Source organism: Aquila chrysaetos, chromosome 18, assembly GCF_900496995.4.
Source record: "Aquila chrysaetos chrysaetos chromosome 18, bAquChr1.4, whole genome shotgun sequence".
NCBI classification, from domain to species: domain Eukaryota; kingdom Metazoa; phylum Chordata; class Aves; order Accipitriformes; family Accipitridae; genus Aquila; species Aquila chrysaetos.
The window spans coordinates 2,074,801-2,097,325 of NC_044021.1; the positions used below are offsets into that span (position 1 = coordinate 2,074,801).

General features: G+C 41.1%; 1 protein-coding gene and 1 long non-coding RNA gene across 8 annotated transcripts in view; one reads left to right on the forward strand and one right to left on the reverse strand.

Annotated features, from left to right (window-relative positions):
- The first annotated feature begins 1,845 nt into the window (after positions 1 to 1,845).
- The window catches only part of LOC121232424, a 47,813-nt gene continuing 27,133 nt past the window's right edge, over positions 1,846 to 22,525 (forward strand). Inside the window, exons 1-2 of the long non-coding RNA XR_005930816.1 lie at positions 1,846 to 1,864; positions 3,586 to 3,592. This is a non-coding gene — a long non-coding RNA (uncharacterized LOC121232424). The remainder of the gene's footprint in view (positions 1,865 to 3,585; positions 3,593 to 22,525) is intronic.
- CTNND2 (catenin delta 2) overlaps positions 8,502 to 22,525 on the reverse strand; it is a 688,109-nt gene continuing 674,085 nt past the window's right edge. For all 7 annotated transcript variants that reach the window (XM_030041721.1, XM_030041726.1, XM_030041725.1 and 4 more), the window contains 3 exons: positions 22,363 to 22,494; positions 15,047 to 15,120; positions 8,502 to 12,088 (listed from right to left, as the gene is read on the reverse strand). In XM_030041721.1, the coding sequence (XP_029897581.1) occupies positions 11,828 to 12,088; positions 15,047 to 15,120; positions 22,363 to 22,494 (467 nt within the window). In that variant the 3' untranslated portion in view covers positions 8,502 to 11,827. The remainder of the gene's footprint in view (positions 12,089 to 15,046; positions 15,121 to 22,362; positions 22,495 to 22,525) is intronic.

Here is a 22,525-nt window from a genome sequence, read left to right on the forward strand (position 1 = left end):
AAAAGCTACTTAACCCTTTAGAACAGATAAGGGGGAAGATCATTTCCTCATGAAAAAGAAATCATTCTTGTGTAGGATATTAACAAAAAATGGGAGCTAAATTAGTGGGAGGGATGATATGCAGAAACTGAACTGTAATTTTGACAAATGCTGCAGCCTTATCTTTCTTATTTTGTTGGACAAAATGCACAATCAACCTCTAGTCAAGATGGTAAAAGAAGCTGTCCTCATAGACACATTGCAGGAATCCATCTGGAAAATATCTTGACAAAAGAAGTCTTTCTATGCTAACAGGTGTTTGTTAGAATCAGCAAATACAATTGACTTCAGGTACATGGCTGTAAAACAATAGTGGCCCATAAGCTTTGAAGCCTGACATGGGATACTGCCATACAGATTCTTCAGAGTTTGCAATGCAGTCCCAGGCAAGGAAGATTTTCCTAATGAGTGTGGTTTCCTTTCAGGACTGAAGAGCAATACTGACTTACTGAAATTTATAAAAACTCTCTTTAACAAGTCCCTGCACGTGTGCGTTTCAAAAAACACGTATCTAGCCAAAAAGCTCAATTAAAATGGAAGTTTGCCCTAATTCAGAACTTATTCCTCCAGCCTATATCACATCTGGGGAATCCAAAACAAGAGATGCTCCCTGCAACACGAAATGTTTATTGACCATGATCGACTGGATGAGCGAGTGAATTCTGGAACCAAGCTTTACCCAGGATGAAGAGCTCTAGGCACTTTCTGATGTCAATCCAGTGTTAGGATCTCATCTTTACTTTTATGAAGATAACTAAGACAGTCTTATAAAGAACAGAGCTCCACTGTCTATTGAACTTTATGAATTGATCTTTGATGCTTCCTGAAAGCAATAGCAAGCTAGTTATGCATTATTTGATTATCACTGGAAAGCAAAAATATCTTTAGCGAATTAATAGAATTTGCAGACAAAGATTTTTTTTTTCCAGAAAGATCAATATAATCCATATTGCACTACTTTTAGCTCTATCAACATTAAGGAAATTAAATAAGTAAATAATGCAAATCAATTATCAAACACATAAAAGTAACATTCATCATCCTTTCAAGAGACAATAACAGCATGAAGAGCACAAATAAGAAAAAACAGTATTTGATCTCATCTACCTACACTGAATTCTGTCTCTATTTTAAAGCATCTGTCCTAATCAGTCAGCTTTAGCAGGCCATAGGGTGCTCTCATTCTGCTTTTAGAAAACTGAGATCAAGAAGAAAGGCTGAATATAGCGAAATCCCCCGCCGATCAATTATGATACTGTCATTGTCCCCTGAAGATCACCTCAGCTGGACCTAGCCTTCAACAGGGCTTTTGCTCCACAGGCTGCTGAGTCCTTTCCCATCATATTCCAGCACGAAGGAATGCTATGTGGCATTTTCCTCTCCTGAAAGCCTTTGATTTGACTGAAGTTTGACTCTGCATTAACAGATGTGCCCAAGGAATTTTTCATTTCCAGCAAAAAGTAAAAGCCAAACCCAAAGTTGAGCAGCTGTGTGACTTTGACAGCTAAGAACCGACTGAAGCAATATCTTATTAAAATAATCTTTGAGGTCCTTGCCTATAAATTCACAGCCATAGGTGTGCTGGGGAGAAGCAACTCCCCTTCTGGTGAGTTTTCATTCTGGAACGAGCACAGACGCTACGCTGTTTTACAGCTCTTGGGTACTGTCTGTGCTGCACAACAACCACTTGACGGTACTTCCCGATTCTTGATGTAATTTCAGCAAGATCTTACACCTGTGAAGAACAGCCACACGTTCAGAGCTAAGCTAATTTTCCTTCCTTTAGCTCGCCAGGCCTGATGAATGTCAGACAGGAGCTCCTTCCGTCCAGAGCATCCTCTTCTGGTATCCCTCCCGTGGGGGAAAAAAGCAGTATATCATCTCCCTCACGTACCTGCTGTTAACCAGGTTAACATCCAGCCCCTGTTCCTGCCCCTCAGGTTGCCTGGCTCGTGGGCACATCCCTGCTCGTAACGCGTACCAGCGTGGCCTTGGACGCAGCTCATGTCCTCCTTGCCTCACTTACCACATGCCTTAATCTACAACTGTTTAATTGGTTACACTTTATCCCTCCTATATTTGGATGAGTATTTTTGCTCATGCTGGCTGCTGACACCACACAGTTGCGCAAGGCTCAGCAAAACCTCAGCTAAGACGTATAAATACTGACGGCCAAAGAAAGATGGATAACAGAGTTGCTGTTACAAAAGTTTCTAGGATGATTTTTGCAAATATTGCTAAGGTTGGTTCAAGACCAGACAAATCCAGACAAGGCCTGAGGCTTAATACATTCTCCTATTGTTACAAAGCTTAAAACTCACTATTAATACAAATGCATCATTTCCTTTAATATTATTACTGCTTGACAGCCTCGCTGACCTTGGCGTATCTCTGTCCCGGTGTCTGAACTCCGTGAAGTCTTGGTTCCCCCGCGGCTCTCCTTGTCTCCCGCGCCTCTGCCACGGCCACCCGCGCACGGGACGAGCCACGTTTCTGCCCTGCCACCACCCAGACGTGGCCACTGGCCGGGACCGTGCCGGAGGACAAACTGCAAACCCCGTGTCAGTCCCGTCTCCTCCGGGACAGTCGGAGCGGCCGGTGCCTCCCGTCCTGAGCAAAGGCACTGGAAAACACAGCAAACCGCCCGTATTTCTTATCTTGCTGATTGACCCAGGTACAATAACCAGACAAGTCTGCAAGGACTTCATTGGCACTAACTGGAGCAGCAGATACATTGAAAGGGGTTGCTAATAAAACACTAGCTTCAGCACCCTTCAGAGGCATGGGGAAAAGATTTAAACTGAAAACTTTTTTTGCAACCGATAAGCTAAATCTCCTTCTTTGTCATGGTGCACCCATTGCCTTCAAATATTTTATTGAAAGGGAGAAAAATGGGGACCTAACAAGGAGATGAACACAGCAACTAATTGTGCCCCACGCTGTTCCTTGCTTTGCCAGCTACTCCAGCCAGCTCTGCTAGCTGTTTCTGTTATTTCACCTTGCCACAAAACTGATATATCACTTAGGACCCGTGAAGTCCTTTTGCATAGAGGACACTCCTGGAATAGCTTCTTCACTTTACAGTTGACTCCATAAGCAAAAAAATACTGTGTTTGATACTTTTCCTTTTTTTTAGAGTGTAGCTTTTGCATCCCAGGACTGGCTGCTGTTGTTTTATCTTAGAGCAATTACTCACCCCAGGCACCTAACTGGCCTGGCCACCCACACACCTGCAGCTACAAACCCTTCTCTGCTTTACCACGTGCTTTTTCAGCAGAAATGCCTCCCAAGCACAGTGGTATGACAAGTGCCAGCTATCCCTGGTCCAGACCAGCCCCACTGGTCACTCCACTTACCTCTCCTCTCTACCACGTCTTCATAGACTACTTTTCCCTTTTTTAAATCCTTTTCCCCTCTGGAATAATTGTGCAGGTAGGATTGCTTGCTTTTAGGCATCTGCCAGTAGATCCATCCAGATAGCACAGAAGAGCAAGGAGCACCAGGTACATTGTAGTTAATAGTGTCTGAATTACCCCATGTTTCCAGTGGGTTTGTCTAAGTTAAAATTGCCTCAAAGTGTTCCTGCTGTAAAAAAATTTCCTCTTCTATTGCCTTTTTAGCCAAAACAACATAAGGAAACTATATTGGAGCCCCCAGACTGAAAAAACTCGAGCAAAGATGTCATGAAACAGTTTTAGATGCTCTTAGTTCCAGGTGGTGATTTATTTCAAATAGCGGGTTGGGATGGTCACGTCCCCTTTCTGCTTTTCCAGCCCTGCGTGGGGGGATGAAGGTCTTGGAGGAAGGATTGGGGGTTCGGTTGTGGCAAGACACAGACCTGCTGTTTTGCTTCCCAAACACATACCTCTTTGCTGAGATTTCATGAAAATATTGTTGGCCATGCTGTGGGGCTCCATCGGTGCCTTGATGGATGGCCTTGTGAAAGGCGGTAAGTGCCGTCAGCAAGGCACAGAGTAAATCCCTGGAAGTAAAAGAGTCCCAGTCTTTCTGGGATAATTCATGATTTCTGGACATGGTATTGGAAACACAGTAAAAGATCATATAGTTAATTTCCCACTTTTTACATCCCTTAGTTCAGTGGGTCAGGCTTAGCTGTGACTGAAGTTGTTCTGGTTTATAAAACTGCTTTTATTTTTAAAATCAAAGTTAATACAGCAGACAAACATCACATTTAAGCTGTGGCATGGCAGAGACAAGACGAATGACAATCATCATTTGTCACTTTCGGAAGCAGCTCCAAAATCCTCCTGTCTTTTAACACCTGTTTAACCTTAATTTTGCTGATTTGCACAGTCATTAATTAACTACATATAGTATACACAGCTACCCTGATAGATCTGGAATTTCACAGTCTATTAGAGTACATAATTTGCTTTACATCACAGTGTTGTTAAACCAAATCATTATCTTAACCTACACAAACACATCAAATTTTAGGAAGTCAAAACAACTTGTCGCCAACTGTTTTTCAATTATACATATTAAAATCACATTTCTTTTTACTTTGTCAAAACACATTCCACAGACAGTTAACATCAAAAATGTTATTGCCTTAAGCCCTAATTATGGAAAGTAAAAAGAAACAAGCCAAAAAAAGCCCAAACCACAGACCGTAGCTGTGGGAAGGGTAGCTCGCACTTTTCCCTATGTTAACAACTGTGGCTTTAATTCTGCCGGTCTCTGGCTTCCAACTTTACATTCCCTTCCTACTAAATGAAAAGACATTACTGATGCCCTCCCTGCTCGGGCAGGCTGCAACCTCCTGCGCAAACACCTTCTCGCTGTTTGCCCAGAGCTGAGCCCAGCTCAGGGCCACGAGCTGCTGCCCACGCTTTAATGCGCTGGCAAAGCAGACCTATTTCAAGTTTCCAGTGGTTTTTATTTTAAAATTTGAGCAAAATGCAAATTTTGTTCAGGACACATAATTATTAATTTTTACTGAGGGTTATTTTTTTCTCCATCACAGATAAGCTCTGACGGCAAGAGCAGAATGAGTTGCTGACATGCAAGCATTGGCTCTGCACCTGGGTTTTGGTAGTCAGAGTGGATCATAACAACTGTTACGTTATTAAAATGTGCCCTGGTTTCGCCTGGGATAGAGTTAATTTTCTTTCTAGTAGCTGGTACTGTGTTATGTTTTGGATTCGGTATGAGAAGAATGTTGATAACACACTGATGTTTTCAGTTGTTGCCAAGTAGTGTTTAGACCAAGTCAAGGGTTTTTCAGCTTCTCATGCCCAGCCAGCGAGAAGGCTGGAGGGGCACAAGGAGTTGGGAGGGGACACAGCCAGGACAGCTGACCCAAACTGGCCAAAGGGGTATTCCATACCGTGTGACGTCATGCCCAGTATATAAACTGGGGGGAGTTGCCCTGGGGGGATCACTGCTCGGGAACTAACTGGCATCAGTTGTCGAGTGGTGAGCAATTGCATTGTGCATCACTTGTTTTGTACATTCCAATTCTTTTATTATTATTATTGTCATTTTATTATCATTATTATTATCATTATTAGTTTCTTCCTTTCTGTTCTATTAGACTGTTCTTATCTCAACCCACGAGTTTTGTTTTGGTTTTTTTTTTCCCCAATCCCACTGGGTGGAGGGGGGAGTGAGTGAGCAGCTGCGTGGGGCTTAATTGCCAGCTGGGGTTAAACCACAACAAAAAAGAAACCAGAGGAAAAAAAAAAAAAAGAAAACCAAAACAGGTGACCTCTTAAACTATTCTAACTGAGGGTAAATCAAACACCTGACGGGGAAGGCGCAGGCTGAGCTGCAGCAGGAAGGCAAAGCCGCGGTGCCCGGTCGACGCCGAGCCCCCCGAAGCTGCGGCGCCCGCCAGCGCTCGCTCCTCGCCTCCGGCACTTGGGTCCCGCCAAGGACTAAGATGCCTCTGCCCGATTTTGCCCCCCGTTGCCGTCCCTCGGTCCCCAGCCTGTGGTGGCCCCACAGGCAGCGTGGCTGGCCCACGGGCAGCCACTTTTTTTTTGTTTTTTTTTTTGTTTCCCACGCTGGCCATAACGGTAATAATAAGGTAATAACGGACTGTGTCTGTACACAGTAGCCTGAATTCTCTGCCACACATTTTTCTCTTCAGCCTTGATGTGTTTAGCTATCGTTGTGACGTGTTTAGTCATCAACATTTTCTGCCTTTATAACATTCATGTAAAAGAAGTAAATTATGTAAAAAAGCAAGCCCCATAGCCACTGGGCTATGTATAAATGGAAAGGCTTATGTGAATTAATATTTTAATTGACTTTGTGAAAAATAGTGAATCAGCAAACCACTGCTATTTTGCTGTCCTAGCTTTAGTGGCAAGCTTCAGTTTTTTGCCTGTCTGGAAAAGCAAGGTATTTCTGTGTCTGAAACTACTCATCTGGCTACTGAAATTAACTGCAACAGTCAGTCACTGCAAGTGCTTTTTATCTATGTCACTCTCTTAAAGCAGTGAAAATAAAATTACAGAGAGCCAAAGGCTCTACAGTAAATTTTGACAGACAGGTACTAGCAAATAACTTGCCTTTTTTCTCCTTTTAGCTATTAGAAGGTCGGAGCCTTTGGCGTGCTGGCAAAAGCAGCCTCGATGTGCTCATCCTTTGAGAAGTTTGTGCCAGTTCTTCACCTGTTTTCACTTTGGGCCTGATCCATGGCTTGGTGAAGCTGATGGAAGTTTTTCCAGGGACTTCTGTGGGCTTTAAAATTAGTTGTAACCGAAAGGTTTACACCTTGCCAGAGTTTAGTGTGCGCTTTCTTGTGGCAAAGCAAACCCAATGCTCACAGAGGAAGGAAACTGCTTTTAAAATTGAATTAAAAATACTAAAGTGAGTTTGATTGGGACTTAGGTTGAAGAATAATGCATTGGCACGGTGTCTGGCTGGAGCACTGTGCCTGGCTACCACCAGTATCCATGCATGTGCCTTGCGGAGGACTGTGGCGTGCCGGCCTTTTGAAGGACGTGGCCCAGTCGAGATGGTGCAAAACCCGGGGCGGGGGAGAAAAACTGGAATTGCTTGCGTTAGATGGAGTTGTTTGGCTTGGTCCTCGGAGGAGTGGAGCAAGAGTTAGGAGCAAGTGCTCCTTCAATCCCTTTGCCTGGGGATGAAACTCAAATCTCCCACTTTCAGCCTAAATGTCTGAAACTGGCTTTAGGCCGCTATTTAAAGACTGGCTCGTCCCCTGGAGAAGAGCCGGCACTGCACGGCCCTTCAGCAGATGTTGGTGCACATCTGGCCTCCAGGCAAAACGCTGCCCTTCAAGTGGCTGGAGCCGCTCCTGAGCAAACCCAGCCCCAGCACCGGCAGCGTTCGGCCGCTCGGACACACGCCTGTACCGGGTATTGCCCAGCTGACAGGAACAGGCCTTTGGAAGTTGGGTCCTTGATGGGATTGTCCCTCGTGCGCACTGTGTCCGTGTACCTTCCGGGGGAGACCACGCTCTGCCCTTGAGGCTGGTGGGCCAAGGGGGGAGGTTTGCAAAAATTTGCCTCTGTTTTAGCTGCCTAATGACTTTTTGACCTAGTCTTAAAGTGTTGGACCAAGTCTTTGATCAAGAGTCTCATCCCTCGCTCCTTCCCAGCAGTAAGCAGCCGCTGCCCTCGTGCCCGACATCTGCTGCTGGCTGGAGCTGGGAGTGCCCGACGGTGACCCGGGATTTCCCTCTGCTGCTCCTTCCCACTTTCCTAGCATAAAGCTTTATGTGCAGCGTGTTGCTGCTATTCAATGTTCAGTACATCAGCTTGTTAGTAATATTTGATAATCTCAGTGCATAAATCTCCCGTTGGGTCCATTCCACCGTTAGTAATTATGGGCGTGTATCTGTCTTCACGCACAAGCTCCGAGTTTCTGTGTTTTTAGTCCCCTTGTTTGTCCCCCCGCCCCGCTTTGGGTTGCTGTCTCCATCCCTCCCACTCCTCTCGCCGCCCCCCGTGATACAGGCGGCAACTCTCAACTCCGAGCTCGCTCTGCCTGCTGGCAGGGGAGGATGAGTAACAGGGGCGGAGGGGCTGAGAAAGCCTCCCTTGCAGAGCCTGTGCGTGCCAAGGTATAAAAAATTAAGTCGGCACTTCTGATTGGAGTTGCAGGTCTCCCTGGCGAGACGCTTTTACGGCGTGTTCCTGTCCAGTGGCACCAGCCTTGGAACTTTTTAGTCTTTTCTACAGGTGTAGATAAACACTCTCTCTCTGTAAGCGGTGGGAGCTGAGCTCTTGCAGCCATAATTAGGGGTGAATTGGGCGTTCTCAAAAATACCTCTCCCTTTTGCTTGCCATTGTGCTCATAAACTCGGTGGAGAGGGAGAGGGGAGCGAATGACTTGAGAGCTGAAAGTTAGCTATCCGATCCATATTTAAAATAAACACATGGCAAGGGTTTGTTGGCTGTGTGAAGCTAGGCATCAATCGATGGAGTCAGCTTCTGAGTTTAAACATATTGCACTATGACCAGCGATTCTCCACAATACAGTAGGATTTATTAATAGAAAATATGTCAATATGAGTTTGTCTTTGTACATGTTAGCAACATGTACAGTGAAACACATTTTTTTTTTCTCAATCTATATTGTTATAGTTCTTTTGTGTTATCTGACATAACCATTTATATTTTGGGCTTAAATATGTTATTTGTCAAAATGTACTTTCAGTGTTAATATACCTTTAAAATCATAGTTTATCTTTTAAATAGTGAATTCATTTTTTTTTTTCAAATCAATATTGCTCATGTTAGTGCAAATTTGTTAATCTTGAGATAGGTTAACCATTCCTTCCAGACCATAAACAGCATTTAATAAAACAGTGAGATTTATATAGCTCTACACAGCTGAACAAGATTCTAATACGAAGCTTGTTAAAAAAAAAAAATCCGACATTTTACAGTACATCAATTGCATTTTATACATTTTTTTTTGGAACAGTTGTTTGTTTCTTCTCTATTTCTGTGTGTGATCTAGTACAAGAATGAAGGGAACAGCAATAGGTAATGATAATTTCCTCAATATTAAAAAGAATGCATCATATATATCTTGCTCGGTATGGCAGCAGTGTTGGATTTCCAAGCCTGGAAAGGAAGCCGGGTAATTCAACACCTTCTCAAAACTCAGTACAGCAAGAGTGAACGTTACCAGTCGGAGCACTTGCCACTACAGAAGAATGGAAACAAAACAACACAAAAGTATAGACAAAAGGTATTTTATGCCACTTCATCGATCCAGAATCTCTCACTTGAGCAATGGTCAACATTTGACTCCAAGTAATTCCTAAGAGCTGAAAGGGGGCAACGTGGGCACTTCATTAGTTTGAAGAACGGAAATAAATCCAACTTACAATAACCTCCTGTCCTAAGAACTTCAAACAGAATGACGGATCCCCTCGGCCTGTTGGCAATCCCGCGCCTGGAGAACTGCACCAGCCTGGTGGTTATCAGGCAGTCAAGAAGAACTTCAAGTTGCGAGTGACATTCTTTATTAAAAAAAAGTTTTTATACTGAAAAGGTGCTTTGTTCAAAAGAGCACTGCAAATGTCACTTATCTTATTAAAATCAATGTAATAAATAAAATATAAACAACTTGTGTCCAAAACTATGAATAATATTTGTATCTACCTCACTATACATCTGGCCCACTGTGCCCCTCCCCCCCACCCTTTCTTAAATTTTTTAAAAATTTTTTTGCATGCGATTTTTTTCCCCCTGTTTACTACAAAGAGCAGATAAGGTTACATATCGTACACTGGGAAAAGCTGCCAAAAAGATTAAACTATAGTCCTAGATTACCGATAAACCAATTCTACGTCACAATACCCGCCTGCGTGAACTACTCGGGCTGCATCCTATAGAGCAGGCGATGACTTGCGAGAGACTTCTCCCCCTGCGCACAGCCAGAAGTGTGCGAGGTGATGTTAAGACTATTACAATGACTAATCACAGAAATGTTTGCAACCTAAAACAAATTCCTTAACTGTCATTTAAGCAATTTACAACTACTCCGTTTGTGGTGGGTCTTAGGCTGTGAAAACTGTACGCTGAACTGTTGCCTGAATCAAAGAAATGCTAGATTCTTTCTTTTTTACTGCCAGAATCCCAAGAGCTAAGATGAATATGCCAGCTCTTCTGGCCTCCTAGCCTACCTTCCTTTTTCTTTTTTTTTTTTAAATTAAAAAAAATTCTCTGTCCCTTACATTTTTTTATTTTTTAGGGTTTTACTTTAAATGCACAGAAATGGTCAGTATCTTTCATATTTGAGGAATGCGTTCGGGGTGTTGGGTTTTCTTTTTGGTATGGGTTAAAATAAATGATTGTCCTAATGGTTCAGCAGTTGGACCCTTCTGTAGCCTGAATAGTTTGGAGACTCCAGACTTAAGTCTGTTGGGTCTTTGTTTTCCATTCCCTCAGGGAGATGGCAAGATCAAACTCTGCCTTCCTCGAGCACTTGCTGGTTGGTGGCTGAAGAGTAATGAAATTTCCTCGAGAGAAGATCAAGAGATGCTATTTTAAAGAAAATGGCATCTAAGGGTGAAGGAGTCAGTGGAAAATATCCGATAACCCCTTCCTTTGTGAGTATGTGGCCTAACAAGTTCGAATTGCTATCAATGGTTAAGAAAGTGAGTAAGAGAAAGCACATACTGGAGTTTCCACTGTTTAAAAAAACTGAAAATCAAACAAAAATTGAAGCTGGAACAAGGAAAACATTGGATGAAAAGAAGTCTTACGCCACACAAACACACACACTCAAACACACACACGCACACAGAATACTATGCATACGTGGACACACACAAGTAAGAATGTGTATTTGTATGGTAGGTTCTTGGAAATAGACATTCTTAGCAAATATGGATGACAGATCAATTGTAATTTATTTTCTTTTAACACTGTATCATCATAAAGAAAACTGGTATAAATGAAAAAAATCTATTTCAAATATCTACATCTAAAATTTTAGGCAGTGAAAAAGCACTTCGTTGACAAGGAGTGTGGAATGATGAATGTTAATTGTCAGAAACTGCTGAATGCCTTTTTTTTTTTTTAGTTGCCACAAACAAATTCACATATCAGAACAAACAATACTGCTAAATATTCCTTTTTGTTTTTTTGATTTTTTTTGATTTTTTTTTTTTTGTTAAAACGCACCGGGGAAAAGAAAACAAAAAACTGGAAATTCATACATCTTTCAAAATTTGAAATTGAAGCAATATTTAGAACCATAGATGAAGAAACACTGTGGCATTGGTGTAATATACACAATGCACTTGTTTTTTTTTTTATCTGTAATGTACATCAAATACTTTACAACAATGCATTAACAAAAGGCAAGAAACATCTTGCTGTACAGAGGAAACCCCAAATGCAACTTGAAGCCTAGATTCACAATGAATGAGGATATTAAACAAAGTGTGAGAAGCTGTTCCCCATAAAGTATGTACGCTGCTCAGTTACTTGTGCTTAACTCTTGACCCACATCCACTGTCATGTTCTCCCTCCTTCCTTCAGCCACATTCAATATACAGCACCGAACTTTAGACTCTACAGGCCAACGGTAAAGTTGCCCCACACTGTAAAATATATATATATATCTGCATATATATATTTCTTTCTAATGACTCCCAGGTTTAGCTTTCGTATCTTTTAGCCCTCTAAAAAAATCTCTTAATTTTTTCCATACTGGCTATCTGGGCCTTCCTATGGAACAGGCTTTAACAAACTAAATTTGCAGGAAAAAAAATGTCTTGTGGTATGCATGCACATGCACAGTTCCTGGAGCTTTTGTATCTGCCCAAGTCTCAAACCCAGGAGTCGGGAGAGGCTGGATAGTGGCTTGTTTCATAGTTAAGTTCACTATAGGGACGAGCAGCTGAATAGAAGTCGACGTAGTTGCCAGTTGACTTTAGTCCCAGGTGCATGTTGTATTCGCTTGCAGGTGGACGATGATGCACTTGGTCCTCAAAGAAGGACTCATCATAGTTTCTCGTTGAATTCTGAAACGGCTGATATGGTTCATAATCTTTTCTGCTGGGCTCCTGTGGAACTGGCTGTGTTGAAACCTGAAAGACAGTGATACCCACAGCTTGTTAGATACAACTTATTGTGGGCAACCGGATGGAAGAAGGAGTAAATCTCACGTTTATCATGCTGGAAAAATCAAAGTTGTGCATTATCTTAACATCTGCTCAAGGTATTGCTTGGTAGGGCATTAATTCCAGACCTTTGCCTTGTCATTCTCTTTATTTACCTTTATTTATTTAATATTGTTATCAAATACATTTATTATTTAATATTATTGCTGCTAAAGATGCTGATTTACTTCAGAAGTAGTTCAAGCAGCGTAGCTTACAGTTACTTTCATAACTATAATCTGTGTATAACTTTCTGACTATTTTGCAGCTATATAATGCAAACATTGGTGGCCAAAACTCAGCCTTGAAGAATCTGAATGGAAGTGATATACACTCCAAAGATGCTAAACATTTTGCAGCTGCCTCTGCCAGAAGGAAGATTTAGGGTGACACTGTATCTTTAAGAACCATCTATAGTCTTCAGGGCACTGACACGAGAAAATTTCAAGCTAAGTGCCCTGAAATGTGTTCTTCTGCTACTGTTAAGCAGAACCCTCTTCTTACCACCTCCTCAACGCTTCCTGCCGGCAGTCTTGGGTTGCTGCTACATTCCAGCAAGTTGCCCTGAAGCTGAAATATTTATGATATGCAGAAAAAAAAACATCAGGCGGTCCCCTAACCTAAGTTTGTCACGAAGTTTTTTTTCAGACAGCCCTAGCGAGAGTCTGTTTTTATAGCTGGGACTTAAAAAATCTGAAATGTATAAGCGCATGCTAAGGGTTTTGGTGGAACGCTACCTTTCGCTCTATGCCACCTCTATATATTTGGGCAGACTTTGTGACTGCAAAATGATACAGCCTTTCAATCCTCAAATGGTCATCACTGGGAATATTGGTGCTCAGACGCTGGTGTCAGAAGACTTTGCAGATTCTGCTGACTCTGCAAGAGTTAGTAATGCTCCTTCAAGAAGAGAGGAACAGTTGCACTGCTATGTCCCAAACTTTGCGATATTCTTTCAAAACATGTCTGTATTGGACTCTACGCGTGATCTTACGAGACTGGGCCCAATACTAGAACTGCACAAGGGAGCATAACTCCTCTAGTTTCTATTTCTAGTACTGCTATCAAGGTGTACAGGACTTTCAGCCCCTCATTTCATTTTACATATTCAAACACAGGTGTTTAATTTTGGACACAGGAGAAAAATTCTATTCGAAGCAACCTATTTATATGCCAAAAAGGTAGAGATGGTCGATTTTTGAGTAGAAAACAGGGGACTGAAGTAGTATTTCTGGGTTCTTTTTAGCTAAAATCAGTCTTTCGATATGCCAATCATAAATCTGACATTTCATTGAGAAAGCAAGTAGGAAAAGGTGGAAAATTGATTTTGGTTTTGAGGGTATTTTTTGGTTTGTTTTCACTTAAACCCTCACCCACAAAATCAAATTAGTTGATTCATGACTGCAGTTAGAATGCACCTGCTGTTACAAAACCTCAAACACTTATATTCTCTAAAAACTGTATTAACTAGAAGGGCTTCATCTCTTTAAATGCAATAAAAGCAGAAACACCTTCATGCACTGAACTGGCTCACAAAAAGAAAGAATATTGTGCACCACAGGAAATACTGGCTAATTAAAAAAAAAAAATAAAGAGAAATGGGGACACAGAATAGCAGAAACTCTCTTCACCTTAAGTTTGTGGATTAAAACTGAAATACCAGTCTCTTAAATTGAAATTTCAGGTAACCCAGTAAAAATTTTCACAGAAAAATCTTTTTTTATAAATTTTACTAAATATTCATCTAGCTGCCTAATACTAGTAACAATTTTCAGTGCTTTTCTTAAATGTTTTTGGCCTCATTTCTCTAGTTGAAAAATGCTGTAACCTTTGCATGTTACACAGGGAAGTTATGAAAATATTAAGGAGTTGTAGTAACTAAGGATAAAGTAGCATTACATATAATCATTAAACAAAAGTCTATGGCTGCAGAAAATTGTCTGTTTCCCGGGGACTGAAGGAAATACTGTACTGGAAATACCAGCCATATGGACGCCATACATGTCAGTACTGCAACAGCCCTTTTTCTGTGAGTGCATTAGCTTGGCACCCATGCTGCCAATTACATTTTTGCAATGCCCACCTTATCCAGATGCACTTATTGCTTTCTGGTTTTCAGGAACAGGACATTGTAAAAGAGTCCCAACGCTCTAGACTGAATGGCTTGGATGTATATATGTGGGAAAGTGCCCTTGCCAATGAAATGCTAGTTTTTCCCTTGCTCATACCCCAATGCATACATTAAAAAACAAACAAAAAGCCTTGTTGCAGTCATGCTAAATGGCAAATCTGAGGGCTGTACACGTAAGTACAGTGCGCATGCCCCTGCAAGAGATACAGGGGTTCTTTCTCCAGGTCTGTTCAATACTTGCGTTTTTACAAGGATGCCTTAGCACATGAGCTGTGCAGTGTCAGCAGTGGTGTTGAATTTTAGGATGGCTATACTCAAGTAACGAGATGTGGCCAAACTTCACCAAATTCACTGACATGGGACATCATGAGGTACCAGAGCCAGTAAAAGTGCCCACTAACATTAGCTTGGCTTTTGTAGCCTGCGTCACACATATCCAGAACTTTAGAGGCATTCAGGTCCCAAGCCCCTCTTGACTTCATTATAAGTTACAGTCTTAAACAGCTTGGATAATTTTTACGCATATGCTGTCATAACTTGTTGGACATTTTTGAAACTTGGGCTGAAATTACCCATTAGCATAAAGAACATAGCTTGTTTGAAGCCAGTGGAATTGCTAGCATTTGTGCAAGCAGGTGACTCAGTTCCTCTAATCTAGATTTATCAATCTTTCTGATATTTTTCTTCATGTCCATATAAGATGTTACACCGGTCTTTTGCCATCTGAACAGTAACATTTTAGTCTCCATACTTACCTGGTTATGTTTGATATCTTCAGCAGGCGCACCATACGAATTCCTGTACAAAGTTGAGATTCCAGTGTTCTGAGCTGGAGAGAGAAAAAATGAAGGAAAAAGCAGGTTTACCAAACATACCTTTTTGGTCTCAAAGTGAATTCTTAAGGCTCCATTAAATACAATGCCTGTTCCCACCCCCCCCAAATCTTTAAAAGCATCTGCAGACTTCTATTTTCTCTTCCTCCCAATAAACGGTCATAATCTTTGCTTTGGTGTACATGCATGTACGTGGGATACATTTATTAATGGTAACAGGCGCTATGTCATGTTCATACCAATCTCGTGCACTTCACATATAAATCAACAAAACAAGTTCATGTACAGCTAGCATTCAGTAATATATTTCAGGTTATATATGGGATTTTATATCACACACACACTGAACAGGTAACAGTTGTAAATATTGAGACTAAGAAACATTTCAGTCCTTTCACTTCAGTTGGAAGATGTGGATTATTTATCCTACAGTGCTTTTGCTATATTGTGAAATTATTCAAAGAAAAAGTGATTAAGTGCAACTGAAAAATGAGTTATGCAAAAAAGTAGTATGTAGTTATGCTGAAGAGGTCTGGCCATGGTCTCAAATCCATGAACTGCTGTCACTTTCTTCTCAGATGTCCTACTACTAAAAGACACGGACAAAACTGAGCCATGAGTTTGAAATCAGAAGTAATTCTAAAGACAAGCATAATATCATACAGTTTTGCAAAAATTTATCTCCTTCCCACCCTGCCCCCAAAAACCACATAAAAAGCTAAGGATTTTCCCTGCAAAGCTGACTTCACTGATCACTTTGATTTGGCTATCTAGCTGAAGCTTAGTTTGCTGGTAGAACTAGAAAGATTGTAGTTATTTCTCATATTTGAAAGAATATGAGGGTAGCATTTTGTGTGGCTGCTGTGCACTGTTCTTACTGGGCATGCGTTCTTAACTTTCCAGACATTACAACCAATGATTTGATGCTGTCGTGAGGACTGTCATTATAAAAGCACGTGCCTGAAAGTAAAAATTGAGCAGCTGTGAATCAGTCCTCAGTGGAATTGAAACACGTTGCTCACGCGACTTCTCTCAGGTCTCTGTGCCGTGATACAAAATCGGGAGGCACCAAGAGTTGCTTTTAATACCTTCACAACTGAAAAACTTTGAGGGTGAGGATGGAGCATCAGAGGTGAAAGCTGGGTATGGGATCCATGCTAGTCACATCACTAGAAGAACCACAGTTACTGAAGAAGTAACCACTCTTTCTTCCTTCGGCAACCTGCTAGCATGGACCCCAGCATGTACAGCTGCCTCTATCCTTCCCCCGCCACCGCACGCTCTCTGGAGAAGGGAATGGCACGGTCTTCGGTCAAAGTTGACTGTAATATGCCAATTCTGATCTTCACATCTGCCACAGGTTCCATGCTGAGGGTATAATTCTTGTCAGAGTTTGGTGCACTGCTCCATGTTGCTGCTCTACAGATCTCTGATAGTGTTCTTAAAGATCTCCAGCGTGTTCCTGAAGCAGGATAGACAGGGCTTGTATGGTGGGGTGATGAGCCCTAACAGCTGGGAAAAGAGATTTTTCACTTCATAACCATTAACTAATAGGGGTGAAAAAACCTCCTGTTTCTTGAAGAGCTGGATGCAGTTACTGAGACAGTGCATAGTCCTGCATAGGAAATGGAGAAGAGCTCTGGAGGTCTCCAAGGATTGCAGCAGGATCCTTTCTTTGAAGGTGGGAAGAATACGAACTCTAGTAACAGATGCTGGTTGGTCTTTTCCAGTGGTAGGTACTCTTAATCCCACCTGTGTGCTAATAGGTGGTAACAGATGGGAATGATGACTGCTTGAGTAGTTTGTCTTTGGTCATGGATGTTAGTGCCGAAGGGTCGATCTGCAGAGGTTCTGTTCAGGCTGCACTTTGTCACCTAACTTGAGTGATGTATGAGACTTGACTGTTATTTCAGTGTTTTTTTATATTCCAGCTGCATCCTCTGCTTAGTGTTTGAAAATCTCCCTCCTGATGACAGTCTTTGGTATTAGAGGAGTCTGCATCAGCATTGCTATTTATGGTGCATCTCACAACAGCATGACTCTCAGTAGTACAACTGCCAGATCTTTCCTTGATAGCATTTTTTTTATGTTGTTTTTCTGAGTTTTTTGCTTGTCCCATGAACTGCTGGAAAAAGTTGGGTTATACAAATTCCTCTTCTCAAGACCTGAAGATACTCAGAGTTAGTGTTTCAGCTACCCATTTTGTGAAGTGCTACTTTTTGAAAAAAATGCAAGTGACATTCAGTGTGTTGGACTCTCATAAACAGAGGAAGAACTTGTAAGCATTTTGTTTTCACCTATATAAATGGCAAGATAAGTGGGGTTGAAGTTTCATGCATGCAAGTTTTTAGTCAGGCATGACTGAACATATTCAGTCTAGACAGGACTTAACGGTTGTTTGATGTCAAGACTAAAAGGCTGGTATAAGGTAAAACGTCTGAGGGTTTTATGAAGAATCTGATGAAAAACAGCAAACTGGACACATACTCAGTTATATGTTGTTCCTATAGGCAATCAGAGAGACTTTAAGGAGGGTCATGGCCTTTCCATCTTTTTACAGGTATATAAAAAGGCATATGGTACATATGTGCCGCTAATAGCCATGACTAATAGTCCAGAGTTGGTGCATAGCTGTCCAACGCACTACTGTGACATTTGCACTGATGTGCTCAGAATCATCACATGCCAGATTGAAGACTTACAGTCTCCCAGATCACATATTCTGTGATGGAAAATGGATAGTATCAGCTTATGAAAAAAGCTGCAAGGTCTGCGTTGCTGATTTCACTGCAGTGGTGTGGATACAAATTCCTAAGTTTAAAATGCAAAAAAAAAAAAAAAAGTAGTATTCTTTTCTTAGTGTAATAAAAACAAAGACACATCAAATGGTTGGAAATGAATGCCAAGAGTTCAAGAACAAGAAATCTTGGCTTAGTCTCGGTGGGAAGCTGAGATAATTCTGTCTCTGGAGGAAATGTAAGTCAAGCAATGTAGCTGCTAGCGACGCATGCAGCCCCGCTCCAGTACCTGCTTCTGAACATGCAGGCGGCATCCCTGGGAACTCCATTCCCGCTCTGCCATGCTTCAGTGAGCAGTTGACTCTTGCTGTCCAAAAGCAGAGGGCAAATACAAAAGAAAGAAGGGAGAAAATGAGCTAGATGGATGGACAGATATTGTGTGGTTAGTATCTGATTTTTGCTGTTAATATCGTATATGTACCATCATGGTAAAATTATCAAACAGAGAGGAAGAGAGGTTAAGGAAATAATATTCTTTTTTAAAACATGGCAAGAGAAGGGAAAGGGGTACAAGGAGTAAGAGATGGAGATTTCCAGCAGCCACCCTTCCTTACAGAGACGTGAGAATTGTAGCTGCAGATGAAATGATTTGAGGAGTGACGGCTGCGGGTGTGTATGTGTGTATTTGATGCAGTATCTAACCATCAGTACATGTCAGCACTGAAGAGGTATTTTTTACTAGGGAAAATTGTGAAGGTTCTAAAATGAGTACTATGATCAACCTGTAGTACTTTGTGGTTGCACTGCATAAAGAACATTATAGAAAAATACCTTCCTTTTTTCCTCATTCAGTTTTCAAGGTGGTATTAGTTAAAAAAAAGAAAAAATCACATAGCTCCCCACAGCAGTTTTCTGCAAAGCTGACAACAGCTTTGAAAATTATGTCACTCAGTGGTTTATGTGACAAAGATATCACTGACTGAAGCCGTCCCCCCACTTGATTCATAGTTTAACATTCAGCTTTCAGTTCCTGTAAGTACTTATTCTGAACACGTTTACAGGCACTTTGAAATAACAAGGTGCTAGCCTTTTGCCCTCAGAAACACAGACTGACAGTAAGAAAGGAAAGCTCAGCTGGACAGGTAGTCATCCTCATCTGGTATTGCGTAACCCACTTGTTCTGCTATAAGCAGCAGGACCCCATTTTCTAAAATTCAGTTCAAGACAGTAAAGGAAAATGCTTCTGTGCCTCACCAATCTCAGCTAAGAGAGATCATTACTTGTCACTACCACTGCCACCTTCCTGCATGGTGAAAGATGAGGTAAGGGCATGAGAAAAGATTACAGTGTATTATGGTTTCTTAAAGTAATAATAAGTTCCAAGTAGCCCGAGCATCCGTAGCTACTGTAAGATGATGGTGGTTGTTTGTGTTCTGAATGTGCAGGGACTTGCAAGTAAGTTTAAATAACAAAAGTAAAGATGATTGATTCTTGACAACCAAAAGAAAATAAATTAATCAGAAGGTGTTTTTGCTGGTAGAAGTGAAGATAGAGGGTGCAGACTGTGATGCACATACTAGTTCAGTGAGGGAACTAACAAAGTAGAAGAAACATTAGAGTAGGAGTCCCATGATAGGATACAGTAAGCTTATCTTCCCTGTTCTGAAGGAAAACACCATGGCATAAATAACATTATCACATGCACTTATAGTTCCTGGTTTTTTAAAAGGAATATAATAGTTTTTTGTCTTAAAAATATACTTTAGGTGATAAAATTTTATTATTGGTTATTATTTTCTACAGAGAAGAGAAGATGGATAGTAAATATACAAGGCATCATAAACCTGCAAAGGGAAGAGGGCAATGAGAACTTTGATATTGTTCCTCTATTTTTTAGCTGTCCTTGTGAAATCAATAGAAGTTATCATCTTCAGCCAAACTGTTTACTTCACAGATTCTCCATTTTTCCCAGAGGTTTCCTGACAACTCCCCACAATGGCAAGAAGCCAACATTTCTACTACGAAAATCCATCAAAAAACATTCATTCCAGTCCCAGCTAAGAGGTCATAAAACTTTTGAACTATAAACTGAGAAGAGCTTTGGAGAAGAGCATGGAGACAGTCATTGATAAATTGGGACTAGAGCTGTGGCTCTACGTTCTGTGTAAATCCGTGAGTCAAGGAAAGCTTTGTGTAATACATCAGCTTGGCACAAAATACAGGAGCAGCTCAAAATATGTATATGCCAGGTGGAACCTGAAAAAACATTTATCTAAGTCCCATAGGCTCTGTGGATGTATTAGCTGCAATGCACTGTCTGATGCACAAAATGAAATACAGGCATTGCAATGAACTTGCTACACGAATTTATATTAGACCAGCCAAGTAAAGCCAAAATGTCTCACAATTAAAATCACAAATACCGACTTTATATTGTTCTTTAATGAAATATTTATTATTTAATGAGCTACAAATATGTTACACAAATTTCATGTTGAACGTTGATGAGCAATACTCCTGTCATTTTCTTCTGTTCTTAAAATGGTGCTTAATTTCAGCTCAGACCAAATGAGCAGAGATTTGGAGATCTGAAAGAGAGAGAAAGTGATTTGTTAATTCCATATTAATTTGTGCAATGGTCACATAAGATTGTGAAATATTATTACACTTTGATTTTGGTTTTGTTTTTCTCACTGAGCTCAGTAGCTGGAAAAACAGTCAATAGCTGAGCATGATGCTGAGAGTTTCAAGTTTCCTTACTAAAAGACCACCCAAAAGATCAATAAGAACAGACAAAATACAAGCAGATGTTAAAGGAAAACACGATGCAAAAATCAAAGTGGAGCAAAGGTTGCTGGGGAAGCACAAACCTCACATTCAGAAAATTATATTGAAAGAGAAAGGAAACAAGGGGAACAGGAATGGGAGAAGAAAAACTGCAGTAAAAGACAAAATGAAAAGGAGTGGGGAAAAAGAAAACCCCAATTTTTTTAATGCATGGAGAGAGACAGGACTATCTACAAAGAAACACAGTTTTTTCCACATGGAAACACTTTTTTTCGGTGACCCTTCTGATATAATCTGGTAGTCTAAATTTGCAGATACAGCTAGAACAAAATACTAATGTTTCTGCCTTTTCAGCCTGCTGCTCTTACTCCTGAGATTGCCTCTTCATGGATCCTTGAGAAAGTGCTGAATAAACGGCAGTCCTGTCCTTCACAATCACACACGTAAGGACCGCTGAAGTGTTTTAGAGAACCACCTTGTGCAGCGACTATGAAACACTCAAAATATTACAGATACATAAAATGCAGTACCTTGACTAAATCTGCTGCAATCTCACGTAGTACCCTGCAGATGTTGTTCAGGACACTCGTCATTTCTGTGGTTTCCAAACGCTCTCCACTGTCATTCCTCTTCTTCAGATTTTCACTTTCATGGTAATTAATGTTCCGTATTGCATCTTCACACAAATTCAAAGGCTGGCCTTTAGGTTTTGATTACACAATAGCGTGTAACGCAGTAGATGCAGTATGAGTATCATCATATCCTGAATCCGGTCTTGAAAGCTGGTAGGGATGGGTTGACGCTGAGCCAGCATGTTCCCAGTGTCCCCAGTGAGCTGAGGAACACAAAGACAACCCATTCTGGCATCCTCTGAGCAAGACCTCGACAGAGGGCATGGGAGAAGGTAACAGGCACTCAGAAAGTGCAGACTGACTCCTCACTGTGATTTTTCACTTGCCTGGAGGGAGCATTTGGAGAAGAGGACACCATGCTGCTTGGCACTATATAAATCCAACAAAATGTTCAATAGAGGTTATGTAAGCCTGTGCAATGGTGATGGAGACCAACATGTATTTTGCAAGAGAATTAATGAAGAGGTGCAGTACTGGGCAAAGCACTCAAAATCTTGTAATTACTGAAATGCTAACAGGTTAATGAGCTCACCAGGGGAGAGAGGCCTTCAGTGAAACCTGCAATAGATGCCATAACATACACAGAGAAAATTGTTGCATTTAAATCAGCCCAGCTGAGAAAGTAACACGGATAGACTTTATAAACAGCTACCAAATTTCCTAGGAATGAACGATGTGCAAAATAAGCTAACCGGACCCGGAAAGCCATTCCCTGCAAAAGACAGATGTTAGGGATCACTGCACGTGCTCAACCACTGTCAAGCTTGCAGAAACACTAGTTAATTCAAAGTGATGTACCAACTTCCTTCTGAGATGAAAACAAATGTAAAATTAAAAAGAAATGTAAAATTGGTTTAGAGCCTTTCTTCTGTGAAGAAACATGGTCTTCACAAATCATTTTCACATAGTATTGTATTCATTAACATCAAATATCTCTTCAGCTGTTTTTCTTAAGGTGGCTACAACTTTGGAATCAACCAAAGTTGACTCTTTTCTATAGTACAGTAAACCCAGCCAAACCTATAAAATCAGCAGTCTATCACAGCTGATTTTTACGTATGCTATGCAAGCATAATCTCACCTGTCATGGTGTCTTTCCTAGAAGTGTGTTCTCCCTTATTTCCATGGTAAGTGGCGTTTGTTCCAGTTGATTCATAGTCTGTTTTTCTTTCTTTTAGGCTGATCATTTCCCGAGGTGAGGCTGGGGCACTTGCTAGATCACAAAAATGGATTTATTTTTTCTT